The 16,831-nt window shown below is 44.4% G+C and overlaps 1 protein-coding gene across 2 annotated transcripts in view; it reads left to right on the plus strand.

Moving 5' to 3' along the window:
• Nucleotides 1-16,831, plus strand: part of ZBTB16 (zinc finger and BTB domain containing 16) — a 177,570-nt gene that overhangs the window by 67,993 nt on the left and 92,746 nt on the right. For both annotated transcript variants that reach the window (XM_033171723.1, XM_033171722.1), the window contains exon 3: nt 13,002-13,099. In XM_033171723.1, coding sequence (XP_033027614.1) covers nt 13,002-13,099 — 98 coding nt within the window. The remainder of the gene's footprint in view (nt 1-13,001; nt 13,100-16,831) is intronic.

The raw sequence follows: 16,831 nt of genomic DNA on the forward strand, positions 1-16,831 counted from the left end.
GTGTGCTGCTTTTTAGTGAAAACCAAGCAACTTGTCGGGAAAGACATGCAACGACATGGAGTTTGACCATCTCTCTATAAGTAGGTTGCTAAACAGCAGCCTCGGATTGGACACTGTATTCAGTGCACAAGTAGAGAACCCTTATATTTATATACCGTATATTTGCCACTTCAATTATTTCAGTTCCAATTTTTTCATTTAAGTTCCAGTTCCTACTGGAGGAACCAGATTCAACTGCTGATTGACACTGGAAGGGACAGTAGCTTTCCAGTAGAGTATCTGTTTTGCATGCAGAAGGTCCCAGGTTCAATCTCTGGCATCTTCAGGTAGGGCTGGGAGAGCCACTGTCACTCAGTATAGACAAAATCCTGAGATAGATGGATTAAAGTAGTTTCCTTGGTTCCTGTTGCTTCAATAAGTGCACATTCTCTACCCCTCTGACCCAGGAGAGTTCTTGGGTCTCTTCGTTTTCTTTCCCAGCTTCCCTGAACATTGCCTGCATTAGTGTCCTGAACATTGTTCATTCCTCAACAACGGTGGTGCATCTCATGGCAGTGGCATCCACCTGTAGTGTATCTGAATCCTCTTGCATTCTCAGTAGGCTTGAATTCCATTAAATATATGGATATCAATTTATATACAGTAGGATGCCCACTCCAGGATTGAGGAGTGCTGTCCAATGGGGTCCTGTGGAGTTCATGGGGACCCCTGCAGGACTTGCCAGTAGCTCCAGAGGACAAACATCCTCCCTGACCCCAAACACACGCACATTGCCTTCAAAGCATGAGTTCTCTTCTGGAGCAGTATCAGAACCAACAATGGTGGCTTATGGGAGCCAATAAGTGCCTTTTTGTTTGCTTGTTTTAAAGACAAGGGGACCCAAGGCTGAGCATCAACAGTGGGCCCTGCTTAGGATACTGTGCTAACCTGGCTAGCCTGGCTGAGGACGATGGGGGTTCTAGACCAGGCATAGGCAAACTTGGCCCTCCAGATGTTTTCGGACTACAACTCCCATCATCCCTGACCACTGGTCTTGTTAGCTAGGGATGATGGGAGTTGTAGTCCCAACACATCTGGAGGGCCAAGTTTGCCTATGCCTGTTCTAGATTGACAACATCTGGGGACCCAAGGTTGGAGAACGCTGCCTGAATGGCTATGTGCTTTTCCTGTGTTTGCAGCTGAGTGCCCACATTTCTTTTGCTCTTGTTTTTAAATCTTTGCTTCCTATACGAAAACTCAGTTGAGTGTGTTTGCTGGACCACAGCCTTGTGGAAACTCCATGGGTGGCCCTCTCTGCAGAAGGGGAGACGTGGGGGAGGTGTGTGGTTGTATTTGCAGATACCCATATATACAGCCTAATCCCTTTCCTTCCCCCGTTCCCATTTTTATCAGTCCAAACAGTTAACACAAAACTGAAACAGCCAAATTGAACAGCAACGAAAAGAGGAGACATGGCTGTAATTTCCACTCTGTGGCATCTTTTTGCAAACACAGTCTCCCTCCAACCCCCAACCCCCATCCCAGAAGTAAAATAGATATTCTTAAGTATGTGCTCAGTCCAAGATCTAAGCTGACAGCTGATTTAACTTTTATTAGGATAAGTGAGCTTAAGCTAGAGATCTGTTGTTTTTGTACTATGTTTGCACAAATCATCGTAAAGGAAGCAATGAAACCCGATTTCCTTGTATATATATATATATATATATATATATATATATATATATATATGAACAAACAAGGGAGTTAATTTTTCTTTTGCAAATTATTGCATCGATTTATTCATTTTCAAATGTGAACCTAAAACCAGCATGCATAATTTTTTGCTCATTTTCCATTTTTATGCTGGTCCCCCTGCAGAGCTACAAAGGGCCTGCGTACGCTCGCCTGTGGTTCTGTCTCTGATAGAACAACATATTTATAGCCTGATATAAATAAAATCAGAAGGTTCCTATAAAAGTCTGTTTATTACTGCAGTAGAAAGTTAGAAAAGGCTTAAGGTTTCGGCTCCTTGGCTCTCACATACTGCAATGAATATTTTATAGGGAAGGAAATACTTAGCGTCTGAATCTTTTTATAGTGCTGCTGCTGCTGCTGCTGTTCGTATGGCTGGTAACCTTCCAGAACGTGCGCTTTGCATCACAACAGCGCCTTTTGAAAAACATCTACACAAACACATATATGTGAGTCCATAGCAAACGCTGTTGCTTTTGTGTGTCTTTGGGGATATGCAACCAGTTCAACTTTAGAGTTGACAGTTGGCCAATTTCATTTCCAAATCATCTAGTAAGCTACCTCCTTATTATGGCCCTGAGCATCTGGGCGCTCCCTTGGTGCAAAGATGACATTTTGGAGACTCTTCCAGGGGCTGCTAGTCCAACCAGCATCTTTCAATGATATATCAAGATCTAGCAGCAAACTTCTGCAAGGGGTTGTAATAGAAAGGCAGATTCCTCTCATCCTGGGAAGAACATGAGAAGAGCCTTCTGGGGCAGTCCAGTGGCTCATCTGCATATGTCCATCATCTTGTTCTTAGGTTCTATGGAAAACTGTCAAGCAGGACCTGAGCACAAGAAGTCTCTCCTCTCCTTTGGTTCCCAGCAACTGGCATTCAGAAGCATTGCTGCCTCCAACCATGGAGGCAGATCATAGCCACCATGGCTGGTTGCCATGGGTAGCCTCGTGCTGCATGCATTTGTCCAATCCTCTTTTAAAACCACCCAAGTTTGTAGCCATCACTGCCTCCTGTGGAAGTGATTTCCACAGATTAAATATCTGCTGCATGGTGAAATGTACTTTTTCTGGTCTGTCATCATAGCACCCAGCTGAAAGGATGGGAAGTCTACTAGGAAAGAGGCATGTGCCTTCCTCGTCGGAAAGCCGGCAGAGATGTTCTGCAGCGTTGGTAGGGATCCACACTGGCTGAGCTGAACTTTGCAGTTCTGTAATAAGACATCAAGCTTATCTTTGTCTACACTGGATTGGAAGAGATGACCCTCCAGTCTCGATTGTTGAGGAGACCTTATCTGTAGGGATACAAGAGTGACTGGTCACAGATTCACACTGGATCATGCAAGATTCCTCGTCTGCTTCATAATTCAACCCTCCACCCCCACCCCCCCAAAAAAGAATGACCTTCTAAACTCCTAGTTGGAAGGCTGCCTTATTCCAGGTCATTTGTACATCTAGCTTAGTATTGTCTGCCCTGACTGGCAGCAGCTTTCCAGGGCATTGGGCAAGGGAAGATTTCCTCCAGCTCTTGTAACCTGTTCCTTAACCCTCTCCCCAAACACTGGAGATGCCAGAAATTGACCTTAAAACCTTCTCTACATCTGCTATTGCCACAGGGAATATATAACTCTACTACCAAACCTCATGCCTCCCTTGGGTTTTGCAATACAGCTCCCACCAGGCTCAGTTAATATGGCCATGCTGGCTGGACTTGATGGAAGTTGTAGTCATGGTGGGGACCAGGTTGGGGTTTGCTGCTTGACTATGTGCATCAAACTGAACTAATAGTCAGTTCCCCTTTCTAGGAACCCTGGCATCTTTGGCACAGAAAGTTGAGGCTCTCTGAGATGATATTTTTAAGCAACCTTCACAAATGAAAGTTTCCAGAGTTTATGGAGAGAAGACATTGCAGCAGTTGAGCTGCTTTTGTTGTGTTGGTTGTAACCTTCTAGTCTTTGCAGTGTCTAAACCGCAAGTGGAAGGTGGGCGTAGCAGCGATGGCAGTAATCGCCCTTCAATTGCTACCAAAAATTGCTAGAGGTGAAGGAATAGACAGGATACCTTGCCGTGGAAGGCTCAAGAGGCGCACACCTTGGATTGCAGCTGCTGTGTTAGATTCCCAAGCAACTACTTAGAATCCTAAGTGCAGAGGTGGCAAGTCTGCCCCCCACTGCCCCCCATCTGCATTTAGCAGCAAATGTTGGAAAGGATTAGTCAGTTGGCTGTAAAATTAACTAGTCCGACAGGTATTTAGTATAACGATGGTGCACCAAATCTGTCAGTTGCCAAATAAACTCCCTCCCTCTCCCTCCCTCCTTAACACCCATGCCCCCCCAGTAGCCCTCTGTGCCTCACGAAGCCTGTGCTCAAGCCCTGAAATGACAAAGCACCCTTTAGTTAATTGCGCGACGGATCGCCCAGAGTTAAAAGTTCTGATTTATATGACTGTAGCTCTAACTGCTCAATAACCCAGGCCTGTAATCTACTTTCATTTCAAACAGAACGGTGATTTATGGGGCGGCATGCCGCTTTAGCTCAGAAATGAGGTGTTCAACATATGCTCTGTTGACATAAATTTGGAATTTATTGCTCTTGTCAAAACTGCCTGTTGGACAAAGGTGCGTATTAAGGCAATAAATGACCGGGAATAGTTTTCTGTCAAATTTCCTAACCATTGTATTCAGTCTGTTTGAGGAGTTGGAGCAGAATTAGACACATACTTTTGTTTTTAAAAAATTATCAAAAAAAAAAATCAAATGTCCTAAAATCTGTACTTCTTTTGGTTTTGCCGAGTCTGCCTGAAGGAAGAGAATCTTTGTGCAAACTCTCAGCCCCATCTGAACGCCAACTCAGAGTTTTATGCCCTTCCCCCTTCTGAGCAAAGCACCCTTTTCTTCCTCATTAAACAAGAAAAAGGGGAGAAAGGAGGGGGGTCGGAGGGGGAGCTTGTTAAATAAATATACTATAAAAGGTGTTTTTATGTGCAGCTTAAAATAAAGCAGGAGAGTTAGGGCATTGGGCTGCAAGCAAGTACTGTTTGGTTTACAGTGGGTTAAAAGTTGTCACCCATTGTATGCATTTATAAAAATAAAAACTAGCTTTACAAACTGGCTTTCAACCCTAACAAGGGCCCCACAGGGCAGTGTACAGAAAACAGAGATGGGAGGAGAAATTTGACTCACTTCACATGTAAAGACCAATCTAACTAATTCAAACTTTTAGCAAACGCTGTGCGAACCCGAAATGTGAGCATCCATTGAATTTTGCACTGTTCCAGTTTTGCATTGCAGCTCTCCAGCCAAGCGAGGTACAATAATGCACATGCTAGGGGGGATCTGTGCATTAAATTGCATATATTATTGAAAATAACATACAGAATGCATTTTATTGGGGGGCGGAATGTAAATATTAGGGGAAATGTTTGTATGCGGTAAAATTGCATACAGAAATATGTATATTAAGAGAGAAATTTTCCCCAAAATGCTGAGCGAGTTTTCATGAGGACTTAAAAATAATAATAATTTACGAAATGATGTGGAAATGTGGAGAACTCAGGAGTAGGAAAAGGAGAAAACAAAAGACACTGAAATTCACCCACCCCTAAGAGAAAACAAACACAAAAGAAAACGGGGTGGTTGGTATATCTCCTTAGAAAAGTGTCCACTTTTCATTGGCCAAAGTAATAGTCCAGGAACCTAGAAAGGCCGGTCAGGGGTGATTTTAGCTTTCCAGGTGCCACCAACATCTATTGCACAGCACTGAAAATTCTGAGGTGCCACCTACTGATTTCTTGGGGCCTGCACAGTCAGCTAGTCTCAGTTTGTTTCACTGATGCAAGGAATTTTGGTTTTAAAGGCCAGCAGCAAACTGGGGGCCACTTCTGAACTGGAAACTTCACCAAAGATTTGCACCAGCTTTCTTTTAGATATCTTTCTAAAACTGGACCACTCAGACAGGCCACTTTTTGTAACCAGCCAGTTTTTATTGACGTTCCCTTGGTGCTTTTCAGCAACAGTGCTGCTGTTGTTGTAGTAGTAGTATTAATGTTCGTGTTGTACACTACCTTGCTACATTTCCTATAAAAGTGTGGCTCATAAATATGTAAATAAACACATTTTTGCACAAATAGGGAAAGCCAGCGCTATTCTGACGCAGGATTGAGAGGGCAGCAAGAGCTCACACTTCCCGTGTGATGGACAAAGTTGGCTCGTCTTAGAAATTGCCCGTGACTCTGACACTTACTGGATGGGAAATGTTTTGCTTTGGGGGTTTGTCTCAAGCAAAAATAGAGAATGCTTTGACTCTGGCTTGCAAACAGGTGGCCGTGGGGAAGTGACCTTTATATACGTACAGTAGTTGCATTCATAATCTGCTTTGTCCATAGTACATGCAACAGGCTCTAAGAACAAATGCAGCATAAATTTTATATTATTCCCCCCCAAAAAGGTTATAGCTATAAACCCTCTTTATTAATGTCTGGAATTTCAGGTATTTCAGGAGTATCCCCAGTGATCCCATTTTCTCTTTCTCTTCTCTCCCCCCCCCACCATTTTGAAAGGGGCATTATATAGTAGTAGTATTTTTATTTGGAATTTAAGAAGGACCAAAGCTCACTGGAAAGAACATCTGCTTAGCATGCAGGTGGTTCCCAGGTTCAATTTCTGACATGTGCAGTTCGGGCTGGGATTGTCTCCTGCTTGAAACCCAGGAGAGCTACTCCAGAAGTTGTCAACCCCTGTTTTCTTTTTCTTTTTAACTTAGGAACATGAGAATCTGACTTATACTGAGTCAGACCATCTGTCCCTCAAAGTTCTGGATTGTCTACACTGACTGGCAGCAACTTGCTACAGTTTCAGACAGGGGACATCCCCATCCCTATTTGAAGATTCTGCCAGGGATGGAACCTGGGAGTTTCTGCAGGCAAAGCAGGTGTCCCACAACCAGCGACCCTCTTGTGTAATGCTAGAACTTCGGGTCACTCAATGAAATGTATTGGTGGTTGCTTCAGAAATGGACAGGTCTCCCACCCCCTGAAAAATGTGTACAAAAGTGAGTGTATTGGGTGAAAATGTAGCCCCAAATGCATATACAGTGGTACCTCTGGTTAAGAACTTAATTCCTTCCGGAGGTCCATTCTTAACCTGAAACTGTTCTTAACCTGAGGTACCACTTTAGCTAATGGAGCCTTCCGCTGCCGCTGTGCGATTTCCGTTCTCATCTGTTAACCCGAGGTACTACTTTCGGGTTAGCGGAGTCTGTAACCCAAAGCGTTTGTAACCCAAGGTACCACTGTATTGGTGAAAAGAACATCACATCAGAGTAGATTCTTCCATTCCTAAAGAAGTCCATGGAAGTTAGATTTCCATGCCTGCTGGATAGCTCAGTTGGTTAGAGCGTGGTGCTGATAACGCCGAGGTTACGGGTTCGATCCCCGCAAGGGACCTCTGCAAATTCCTGCATTGTAGGGAGTTGGACTAGATGATCCTCAGGGTCCCTTCCAACTCTGTGGTTATATGAGATATATGAGAAATCTGCCTTTGGGGAGCAGGCGCTGGAGTGAAAAAATGTGTGTTGCTTTTCAGTCCTGCTTGCGGGTTTCCAGGAGGTTAGCCACTCCATGTGGGAAGCTTCTGTAGGCCTGACCTAGCCAGGCTGCCCTTACGTTCAATGTCCCTCCGTCCTGGGTTAACAACTGCTGCCGCAGCAGCGCTCGAGGAGCAGCAATTGCTCTGGCTTGGCTGGAACAAAGACCCGAGTGAGCGGTGTGGCCTTGTGTGTGAGCCTTTCTCCTCTCCGGCCCCCCTGCTGTTCCTGTGTGCGGGTGGATTCGGCCTGCGTTGACAAATGCCCGCGCACACCCTTTGTACACACACAAACATAAAATTCTCCCCGAGTGGTGCCGAATCACTTGCCACCAATCCCCTTTGCCTTTTCACACAAAGCACCCCATTGGGAAAACTCATAATTTTTACACCACACAGTCCTGACTGGTCAGTGCTGGAATTACGGTCTCTTTGAAGTGCTGCTTTTTTTTTTTTGCAGGAGATTTTACAGGCCTTTTTAATTACCTACTGCTTGCGAGAGGCCCCCTTCTTTCCAGTCCAGCGTCTGATTGTTTGTTCTTTCCAGTGGCCTTTGCGGAAGGCAGGAGTGCAGCAATTCTCTCCCCCAACAAACTCCGGTCTTCCTCAATAGTTTAAAGAGGGGTGGGGACGAAGCCCTTGTCAGTTCTGCTTCATGCTCGCTCTTCAGAGATAACTTCTCTCCTGAGTAGGTCATCTTTGCAAGATCTACAGCCCATTCCCCTGCCACCATCTATGACTGGGGCTCCCAGCGTTGGAGTAAAGTCCATCCAGCTCCTTGAAGCCAACTGCCCACCACAAATTCGCTGGTATTGGCTCCACAGGGAGAGTGAGGAAAGGCGAACTTTCATCAGCACCACTGTCCAATTTTCAGCTGCTTGGAGGACTAGGCCCCTGAGTTGTTTCTTGGCAGCTGGTTTCTGTGGTCTCAGGTAGAAGACTTTCCCAGCCCTTCTATCTGTGAGAAGAGATTCTAGGGTTCATACCTGAGACCCTCTGCATACAATTGGCACCTGCAGTTTCCACAGAAAAAGAATGTATCACTGATGTATTGAACCGTAGGCATTACCTCCCGCTTCACAATCCTATTTCAGGTGGAACCAAGGCTGTGGTTGGTGACAGTATTTAGTATCTAAATGAAGACCGCTTATCTCACATGCCTTGGCTCTTTTTTTCAGTGGACTCCCTGAATGGTTTGATAAGTCAGTGGCTGTTATTTAGCACAGCCCCATTGACCCAGGATATGCTCAACTGTCTTGTCACATGTGATCACATTCACAAAACCAGCATGCCAAAATTCAGTAGAAGCCTCAACCCTCTTCAGCTACCATATCACCTTATGCTGAGTCAGACCATTGGTGTCCACCTAGCTCAGTATTGCCTACACTGACTGGCAGCAGCTCTCCAGTATTTCAAGCAGGGCTTTCCCCCCCAAGCCGTACCTGGAGATGATGCCAATTGCACCCAGTACCTTCTGCATGCAAAGCATACGCTCTACCCCTGAGTCTATGGCCTTTCCCCATTGGTTTACTTTGATATGAAGTTCTATAAGAAGGTGGTGTTTAAGTTGGAGTCTTAAATTATCAGTAGTATTACTCCTAGAGCTTTGCTTGATAAACATACATGTATGATGGGCTTGATGAAAGCATACCTTTCTGACTCCCCCTTTAAGAGTGGGACATGTGCAAGCTATAGCAATCTGCTGTGCAGTTTAGGAAAAAGACACCCAAATTTCCAACTGCTAGAACAATGGCAGGCAAAGCTTGTAGACAGGTGGCTTCCTAGTTTGGGTCTGATTTATTTGTGTCGGCCTGTTCAGGACCGGTCCACCAGAATTGTCTTCACCTGTGCATTTGTGTTAAACTGTGTCACAAACATCCCCAGGAGGATCACTTGTGTTCTTGAAGCAGAAGGAGATTTCCAGGGTGTGTGTCTCCCTATATAATCCCTTCTGCACCAGGTTGTGGCTTTACTTTGCTTAGAGGGATAAGTAAATTTATTTACTTATTCAGGATGCACAAGAGATTAGGAATTTATGATGTCAGTCAGATGTCAAATATTAAAAAGTGCAGATCATTTTTCTGGGCTGTGCCGTTTTGGGAGTGTATAATTGGGAATCAATACCCACATACTTTTGAATGTGTTTTCTGGGGTCCCCCGCCCTCCATTCCTTCTTTCTTAAAAGCACAACTTTAGTGAAAATGGTCGACTTGTCTATTGATCTTTCTCTTTCAGATCTTAACAGCGTGGATGGCTATAATACCTTGCTTACATCTGCAAGGGTTTTCCTTTTTTTGTGTGTGTGGCAACATAGCCTTAATCCACTGAGCATAAATAGAACATTTCAATCATATTTCGCTACCAGGAGCCTGGGAGATAAAGTGCTTTAAAGACCTTGCTGAAAGAGACTGTATGAGATTGGCTACGATAACATCATGCTATAAGCAGGTGCCAAATGGAAAAACTTTTGTTCCTGCTGAAATTTGTTGATAGAGATATTTCAAATAAATGACTTGCCGAAAGCCAAAGCACTGTTATTTAAAAAAACAAAAAACAAAAAAACGAAGACTCGGTTATGTAACCAATGGAAGGGTTGGGACACCGAGTTTGATTGCCATGTAGATCTGTAGGTGAGCTGTTGGGTGTAGTAAGATTAATCCATTCCTTTGTCATTTCTGACACCCTGTTCAAATGCCTTGCTTGGGGCAGTGGGAGGGAGCAGGGAAGAGGAGGAAGGGTGTCTTGTCTGCAAACACTCTGCTGGGATTGTGGTTCCCTTCGAACACTCGTGTGTCCTTCGGTATGGAAAGGGGCTCTTCAGAACATCACATTCGGCCCTCGTGGGCTGTCATGCGGCTCTGAAAAGGTGGGGCGATGCTGTGTCTTCTCCGAAATGATATGCTTACACCTAGTCCCAGTGTAAGGAAGCAGCGATTTCTGTCTACCCTGAGTTTGTTGCAATCAACGCTGTTTCCGCTCCACCACAATTTGGCTTCCACAAAAGACTGTATTATTTGTCTCACTATCCACCATGGTTGAATCAAAAATAATTAATTACAGGCAATGCCCCGTTTGTGTGGGGGTTGCGTTCCGGGTCATTGTGTGGGGGTTGTGTTCATATGTGAAATTGTGTGAAATCAGATTCCATTGGAAAAGCCTGCAAACACCCTATTCCACCCCTGCTCCATCCCTGTTCCACTCTTTTAGTGACGTTTCGGTGACATCTTTATGAAGTTTCTGGGTCATTTCCAGGTTTGGTCTTGTGCATGTATGTGCAATCACGCACATATTGGTCGCAGCACATATTGGTCGCAGCAAAAATGGGAGCTGCCTGTGTGTAATTAATTTCAATGGAAGGGAAACATCAGAAACAATGCAGAAAATAATGTAATTATTTATGGAAGATTTGCAAACACAACAAGATGAATACGAATACTGCTCATATTTCCTTGTGTGATTTCCATTCCTGACTTCAGATGACCATGCAAATTGTGGCAATTTCTGCTGCTATTCCCATTTCTGATGGAATTCTGTACCTGGTATCCAGCCAAAATTGGGCACAGGGGTTCAAAAGTGAGTTAGTTTAGATCCCCTTGCATATGTCCCACAGTGTTGGTGATTTGTAGTGTTTACTTTTTGCAGCTTTTTAACAGCGAGCCGTGGCAGCCAGTAGCACTGGAGGTCTCCCTTGTACCCAGAGGTCTCTGGCCTGCAAAAGTAGGGGAAAACCAAGAGCAGGCTTCCATTCTCTCCCTCTCCCTGAGGCACTCATGGAATCGCACTGCATCATGGCCACTGGAAGGCACCACCATTGCTACTGGCAGTAGCAAGTATAAGTGCAAAGAAATGGGAGCGGGGAAAATTAAATGAGGCACTTCCATGGCCACCAAAGGGAGGATACAAAAAAGCCGTCTTTTTGGAGATGGACAACTGTGTCTCCTAGTTTTGCCACCTGTAAACAGAGGGGCAAATTTTGCAGGTGGGTGTGAGGGCATTTCAGCTGAGGGCTACTTAAACCCGAGCATTTTAGCATTTAACTTGCACACCTGTTGGCAGTGGATGGGCCATCAAAGAGCTTAAACCTATTTGATTGTTTTATATGCAGAAGACCGATCAATCCATTTCAGGGTCAAAACCATCTTGGGTTGAAGTGGTTAATCCACCCCCCACCCCCCACCCCTGGTGCAAAAATGTGAGATCAGGTTGTGCTAGCCATTATATTCTGCAATATGCAGCTAAACTGGTTCAGGCTTCCTTTCACTGCTGCATGCTGCAAAGCACATTTACATTTAGGCAGTGTTATTCTATGGCAACATTCCCCACCTTCTGGTTGTAGTGACCCTCTGCACTGTTAAAATGTGTGTGTGGAGGAGCTGTGTGGGACTTTTAGTGCAGGGCTGAGGAACCCAAGACCTGGTGACCTCCTGAATTTGCCCTTGGGACTCTCTCTAGACCACACCCCCTATCTAAACCACACCCCTCACCTGCTTTGCTTTGTACCCCCCTTAAGTGTCTGGGATGTGTCCCTAGTCTGATGGCAGCTGCTTTTCTCATAGTTCATGCCCCTTTGAGCCTGTTTGGGGAAGGAATTTGATTGACAGGGGGTGATACTCCATACACTCTGTAGCTTAGCAGTGATTGGGTGGCTGTTTGCTCCATGTGTCTTTGTCATAGGGATGTAGACGAATTTTAGTGATGGGAATTTAAAACTGATAGAAGTTGGGCAACTATTTCCTCCTCCGTCTTCTTGGGATCAGTCCTGCTACTGCCCCATCTTAATATATATAGCTCGGCCTGCTAAATATCATTTGGGCCGCGAGACCAATGGCTCAAGAACTTCACCAGTTCACTCTTTGATGAGCAGCTGTTTTATAAAAGAGACAGTGCACGCTCCCAACCAGAAAGGCCATGGATGGGTGCCTTTCATCACCTGTCTTGGGAAGTGTCTAGATTCACAGCCCTGGGTTAGGAGCAGAGATGGAAGCAGGAAAATAAATCTCTCATGATGTTGATTAAGTACTTTTTCCTCTTCATCCCCCACCCTCCCCACTTCCAATCATTCTGGTGGCATTTCTGCCCTTCCTTAACTAATATATTGCTGTTTCTTCTCACCAATTGTTTCCACATTTTTTTATAGGCACTTTGTGACTTTTCAGCAGCCCCTACTAGATTGGGGGTGGTGGGGTGGGGTGGGAACATGTTTAAAATTATAGCATAAACCTGTCTGTGGCTATTCCATTCGTCATTAAAAGCACCCATTTTACAGTTGCAGAACTGAGGCTGGGTTGAGCAAGGCTACAACAAAAAAACCCACCTATCACACATCACATCAGCCCAGGTGTGTGAGAGGTGTGTTTTTTGTTGTCTGTGGGCATGCTCTTGTCTTTTAAAACCTTATTTGGTTGTATGTATTAGTGCTTCAGGAAAAGTCTTGAATACTTTTGTTTTTTTTTTATGACAACAAGCCTATGCAGTTGTTTAAAAACTCCCTTGCTTGACCCTTCCAATTGAATATAATATCTTTCCTGTGATTCTTAACTGATGAGAATCTGTCAGTAACAGTAGATTTTGTGAAACGTTCCCATGGGTTAAGTGCCGATGTTTAAAATTAAACTCTTTCCACCTTGGCACTCAAAATCTCTGAGCATACCAAGAGGACTCACTTTCCTCCCATCTTTTGCCTTTCTGTAGGAAACTGCACAGTGGGATGAAGACTTATGGATGTGAATTGTGCGGGAAAAGATTCCTTGACAGCCTGCGGCTCCGGATGCACTTATTGGCTCATTCAGGTAAGTTTGGAAAAATGGGGGGAGGGGCATTCCTTCCTCCCATCCACTTTCCAGGTGAATGGTATTTTAGCTCAATCAGGATTGGAATATGTTGAAACTCTATCATCATCCCTATCATATTGAGTTTAGAGCACACAAGAAGATGAACACTTAGGACCAAAACAGATGTCAATGCATTTCATGTTCTGTCACCCCCTCCTGATAAATAGTGACTGGTATGTGTGTATGAGGCGGGACTTGTTCCAAAAGGCAAGAGAGAGAAAGTTGGGGAAAATGTATATTTTAAAATTGGTTGCAAGCCTCTCAGTTTCACATATCCCTTCATCATGGAGAACATTTGTTGTTGTTTAGTCGTTTAGTCATGTCCGACTCTTTGTGACCCCATGGACCAGAGCACGCCAGGCACTCCTGTCTTCCACTGCTTCCCGCAGTTTGGTCAAACTCATGTTGGTAGCTTCGAGAACACTGTCCAACCACCTCGTCCTCTGTCATCCCCTTCTCCTTGTGCCCTCAATCTTTCCCAACATCAGGGTCTTTCCTAGGAAGTGTTCTCTTCTCATGAGGTGGCCAGAGTATTGGAGCCTCAGATTCAGGATCTGTCCTCCCGGTGAGCACTCTATGTTCCATGGAGAACATAGAATGAATCAAATCACAGGTGTGTGTAGAACAAGGTTTTCTAAAGCCACCAAACTGAGCTGTTTGCTGACAATTGGCCCTGTTTGCTGTTAACCTGTGACCCAGCTTGTTCCCTTTTTATCCCTGTGAAATATTGCTCTGGCCTACCTGTTGAGGATGCTTGTGTGATAACAGAAAGCTCACATACCTGGTCACCAGCCTGAGTTAGGTCTTGACTTGTAAGAACAGAACAGCTTTTCTTATTTTGCATAGATTATTTTGTGTCTGCAGCTTGCTGTGTGGGCTTCTGGGGGTGAAGAGTGTGAGGTGGCGAGGTTATGGAGATAACACTATAGAATCACAGAATTGTAGAGTTGGAAGGTACCCCAAGGGTCATCTAGTCCAGTTCTCTGCAATGCAGGAATCACAGCTGAAGAATCCCAAACAGCTGGCCATCTAATCTCTATTTAAAAACCTCCAATGAAAGAGAGTCCATGAGCATCTGAGGTGGTCTGTTCCCCTGCCAAGCAGCAATCACCATCAGGAAGTTCTTCCTAATGTTTAGTCAGAATACATTGGTTCAAATCCTACCTTCAGGAGCAGCAGAAAACAGCTCCATCTTCAAAGTGACAGCCCTTCAGATATTTCAAAACAGCTATCATATCACCTCTGTTAAGCACTCAGGTGGCATGGTAAGTTAAGCCAGTATTTTTTTAAAAAAATTATTTAGTTTTGCAGTTTAAATTTTTTACAATCAATTATCCAACAACCAACAAAGAAACAATATTCCAAAGAATCTCCTGTACTTCCCTCCTCCCCTTTGTGGGTCCATTTGTTAACAATTTCCTCCTGCATCTTTTATAATAATCCAAATCTTTTTCATCTCCATTATATCCAAAATTCAACATTAAACGACAAGTGTTATTCCAATCCTACTAATGATTTTAGCTGTTTCCAATGGTTTTTAAGATAAATTATGTAATTTCCCCATTCCTTATTAAAATTTTGGCCTTCCTGATCTCTGATTCTTCTGGCCATTTTTGCCCTTTTGGCATAGTCCAGGCATAGGCAAACTCCAGCCCTCCAGATGTTTGGGACTACAATTCCCATAATCCCTAGCTAACAGGACCAGTGGCCAGGGATGATGGGAATTGTAGTCCCAAACATCTGGAGGGCCGGGGTTTGCCTATGCCTGGCATAGTCCATCAACTTAATCTGCCATTCTTCTCTGGTAGGGACTTTGTCTTCTTTCCATCTCTGGGCCATTAACATCCATACAACTGTGGACACATACATAAATAGTCTTTTCTGCTCTGATGGGATTGCAGCACTTGTAAATTAAGCCAGTATTATCCCTGTATTGCAAAGACAGACTTGGTCAAGAGAAAAATAGCAAAGCCCACTCATGACCAGCACAAGATTGAACCAACAGCTTTCTAGTCCATAGTGTGGTCCTGTGTCCACTTGACAACAGGCTACCAAATAATGGTAGCCATTGTGCTAGGACAAAGGACCATTGGATGCACAGAAGTTCAACTCCTTGGCTGCTAGAATCTGTGGTCTTCCTCCTGAGAGTTCTCCATGCACCAGAAACATACTTCTAAAGATTGCCATTGGAGTTAGGGACACTGCTGGTTTAAATGCATACCAATTCAGACCATGAGCCATGCTTCAGACTTTGCCCTGTTGAAGAGTACAAACTGCAATTTCTAAATGATTTCCCAGCCATTAAAACCAATTGGTTACACTTTGTCAGAGGTCCTCAGAGCCAGGTCTTGCTGTTCTGAATGGTTTTCTTTGGCTCCTTGATACTACAGGTGCTTAAGCACAGCCCTGGAGTGGCAGACTTTGAATCCCAAGTGGCTGATTACTATTCCATCCTTCCAGTATGGACAGACATTGCTCCCCCTATTTTGCCCATCTTTGTCTCCACCAATATGTTCTGCATCACCGTGTATGTGTTGCGAAAGCTGCATTCTCCGAGCATCCACTGAAGTTGCATTGGTAAAACTGTTGCAGAATTAGGCACTCGCTGCCTGTAATGAATTTCACGATTGGGCTCAAATTATGCAGGCTCCTTAATTAAATGGCTATCGAGGGGCTGGAATGCTAAGCGGGCGAGGAGGCTTGGCACCCTGAAAGTTAATTCAGTCCCAAACTTACTTGCGAGAGCAACTCAGTGTGCAAGCATCCCAAATACTCAGTTCTCTGAATTGTGCTCCTTATGTAGCTTATGAATCCCAAGCTTTGCAGAAGGGGGTTGGTATTTAAGCAAGAAAACTGAAGTGGCAGGGGGACCACCCAGTGGCTGGCTGGTTGGGAGTCTCTCTCACATGATTTTGATGGTGTGATGATTATGGGGCTCAGAGGTTTGGATGTCCACAGTGGAACCCTTTCCTGAACATTCTTACCTCCTCACACACAAAGAAAGGCACACACCCTGGCGTAGCCTTTGTGCAGAGAGAGAAAAATCTGTCAGATCTCGTTTCTCTCAGTTTTTCATTTTTTTCTAATCTTAAAATCAGCTTTTCACATTTCTGCATTGATTGGGCACTCTCCTTTTAACATAAAACAATTCAGCGTGAAAATTCATCAGCATCTTAGTGTGAATTGACCCTAACCCACCACCCAAGTTTTTGCATAAAGTTTTGACTAATGTGCTTTTTTCTTTTTGCAATTTCTCCCAAAACAACCTTTTTTCCATTTATCATTTACGGTAACAAATGCATTTTTATGCCCCCTTTCTCCTAATATGTATACACATTTTTGCACATATTCTTGGGTTGGAAAACAGCATTGCAAAATTCGGAGAAATGCAGATTTCAAAGGATGGCCGTGTTTTGGTTCTTGGTTCAAGATGTGCAGATTAGGTAGTTTCTCATTAAAATTTAGAAAGCTAACAACCCCTCCCCTCCTGCCCACCACAAATTTGTTCCTCATCCCCAACTGCTGTGCATTCATTCACCATATTATTTTTGAGTCCTAGCTACACAGCAGTCCCGAGGGAAAGGGGAAGGCGAGCCCTCTGCATCTCTCCCTTGGCCTGCTTGCTTAGAAAAGATAGGTGAACAGGTGATAGCAGCAAGAGACGGCAGCAGAAGCAAGGCCTGGGGGCTC

Source organism: Lacerta agilis, chromosome 15, assembly GCF_009819535.1.
Source record: "Lacerta agilis isolate rLacAgi1 chromosome 15, rLacAgi1.pri, whole genome shotgun sequence".
Lineage (NCBI taxonomy): Eukaryota > Metazoa > Chordata > Lepidosauria > Squamata > Lacertidae > Lacerta > Lacerta agilis.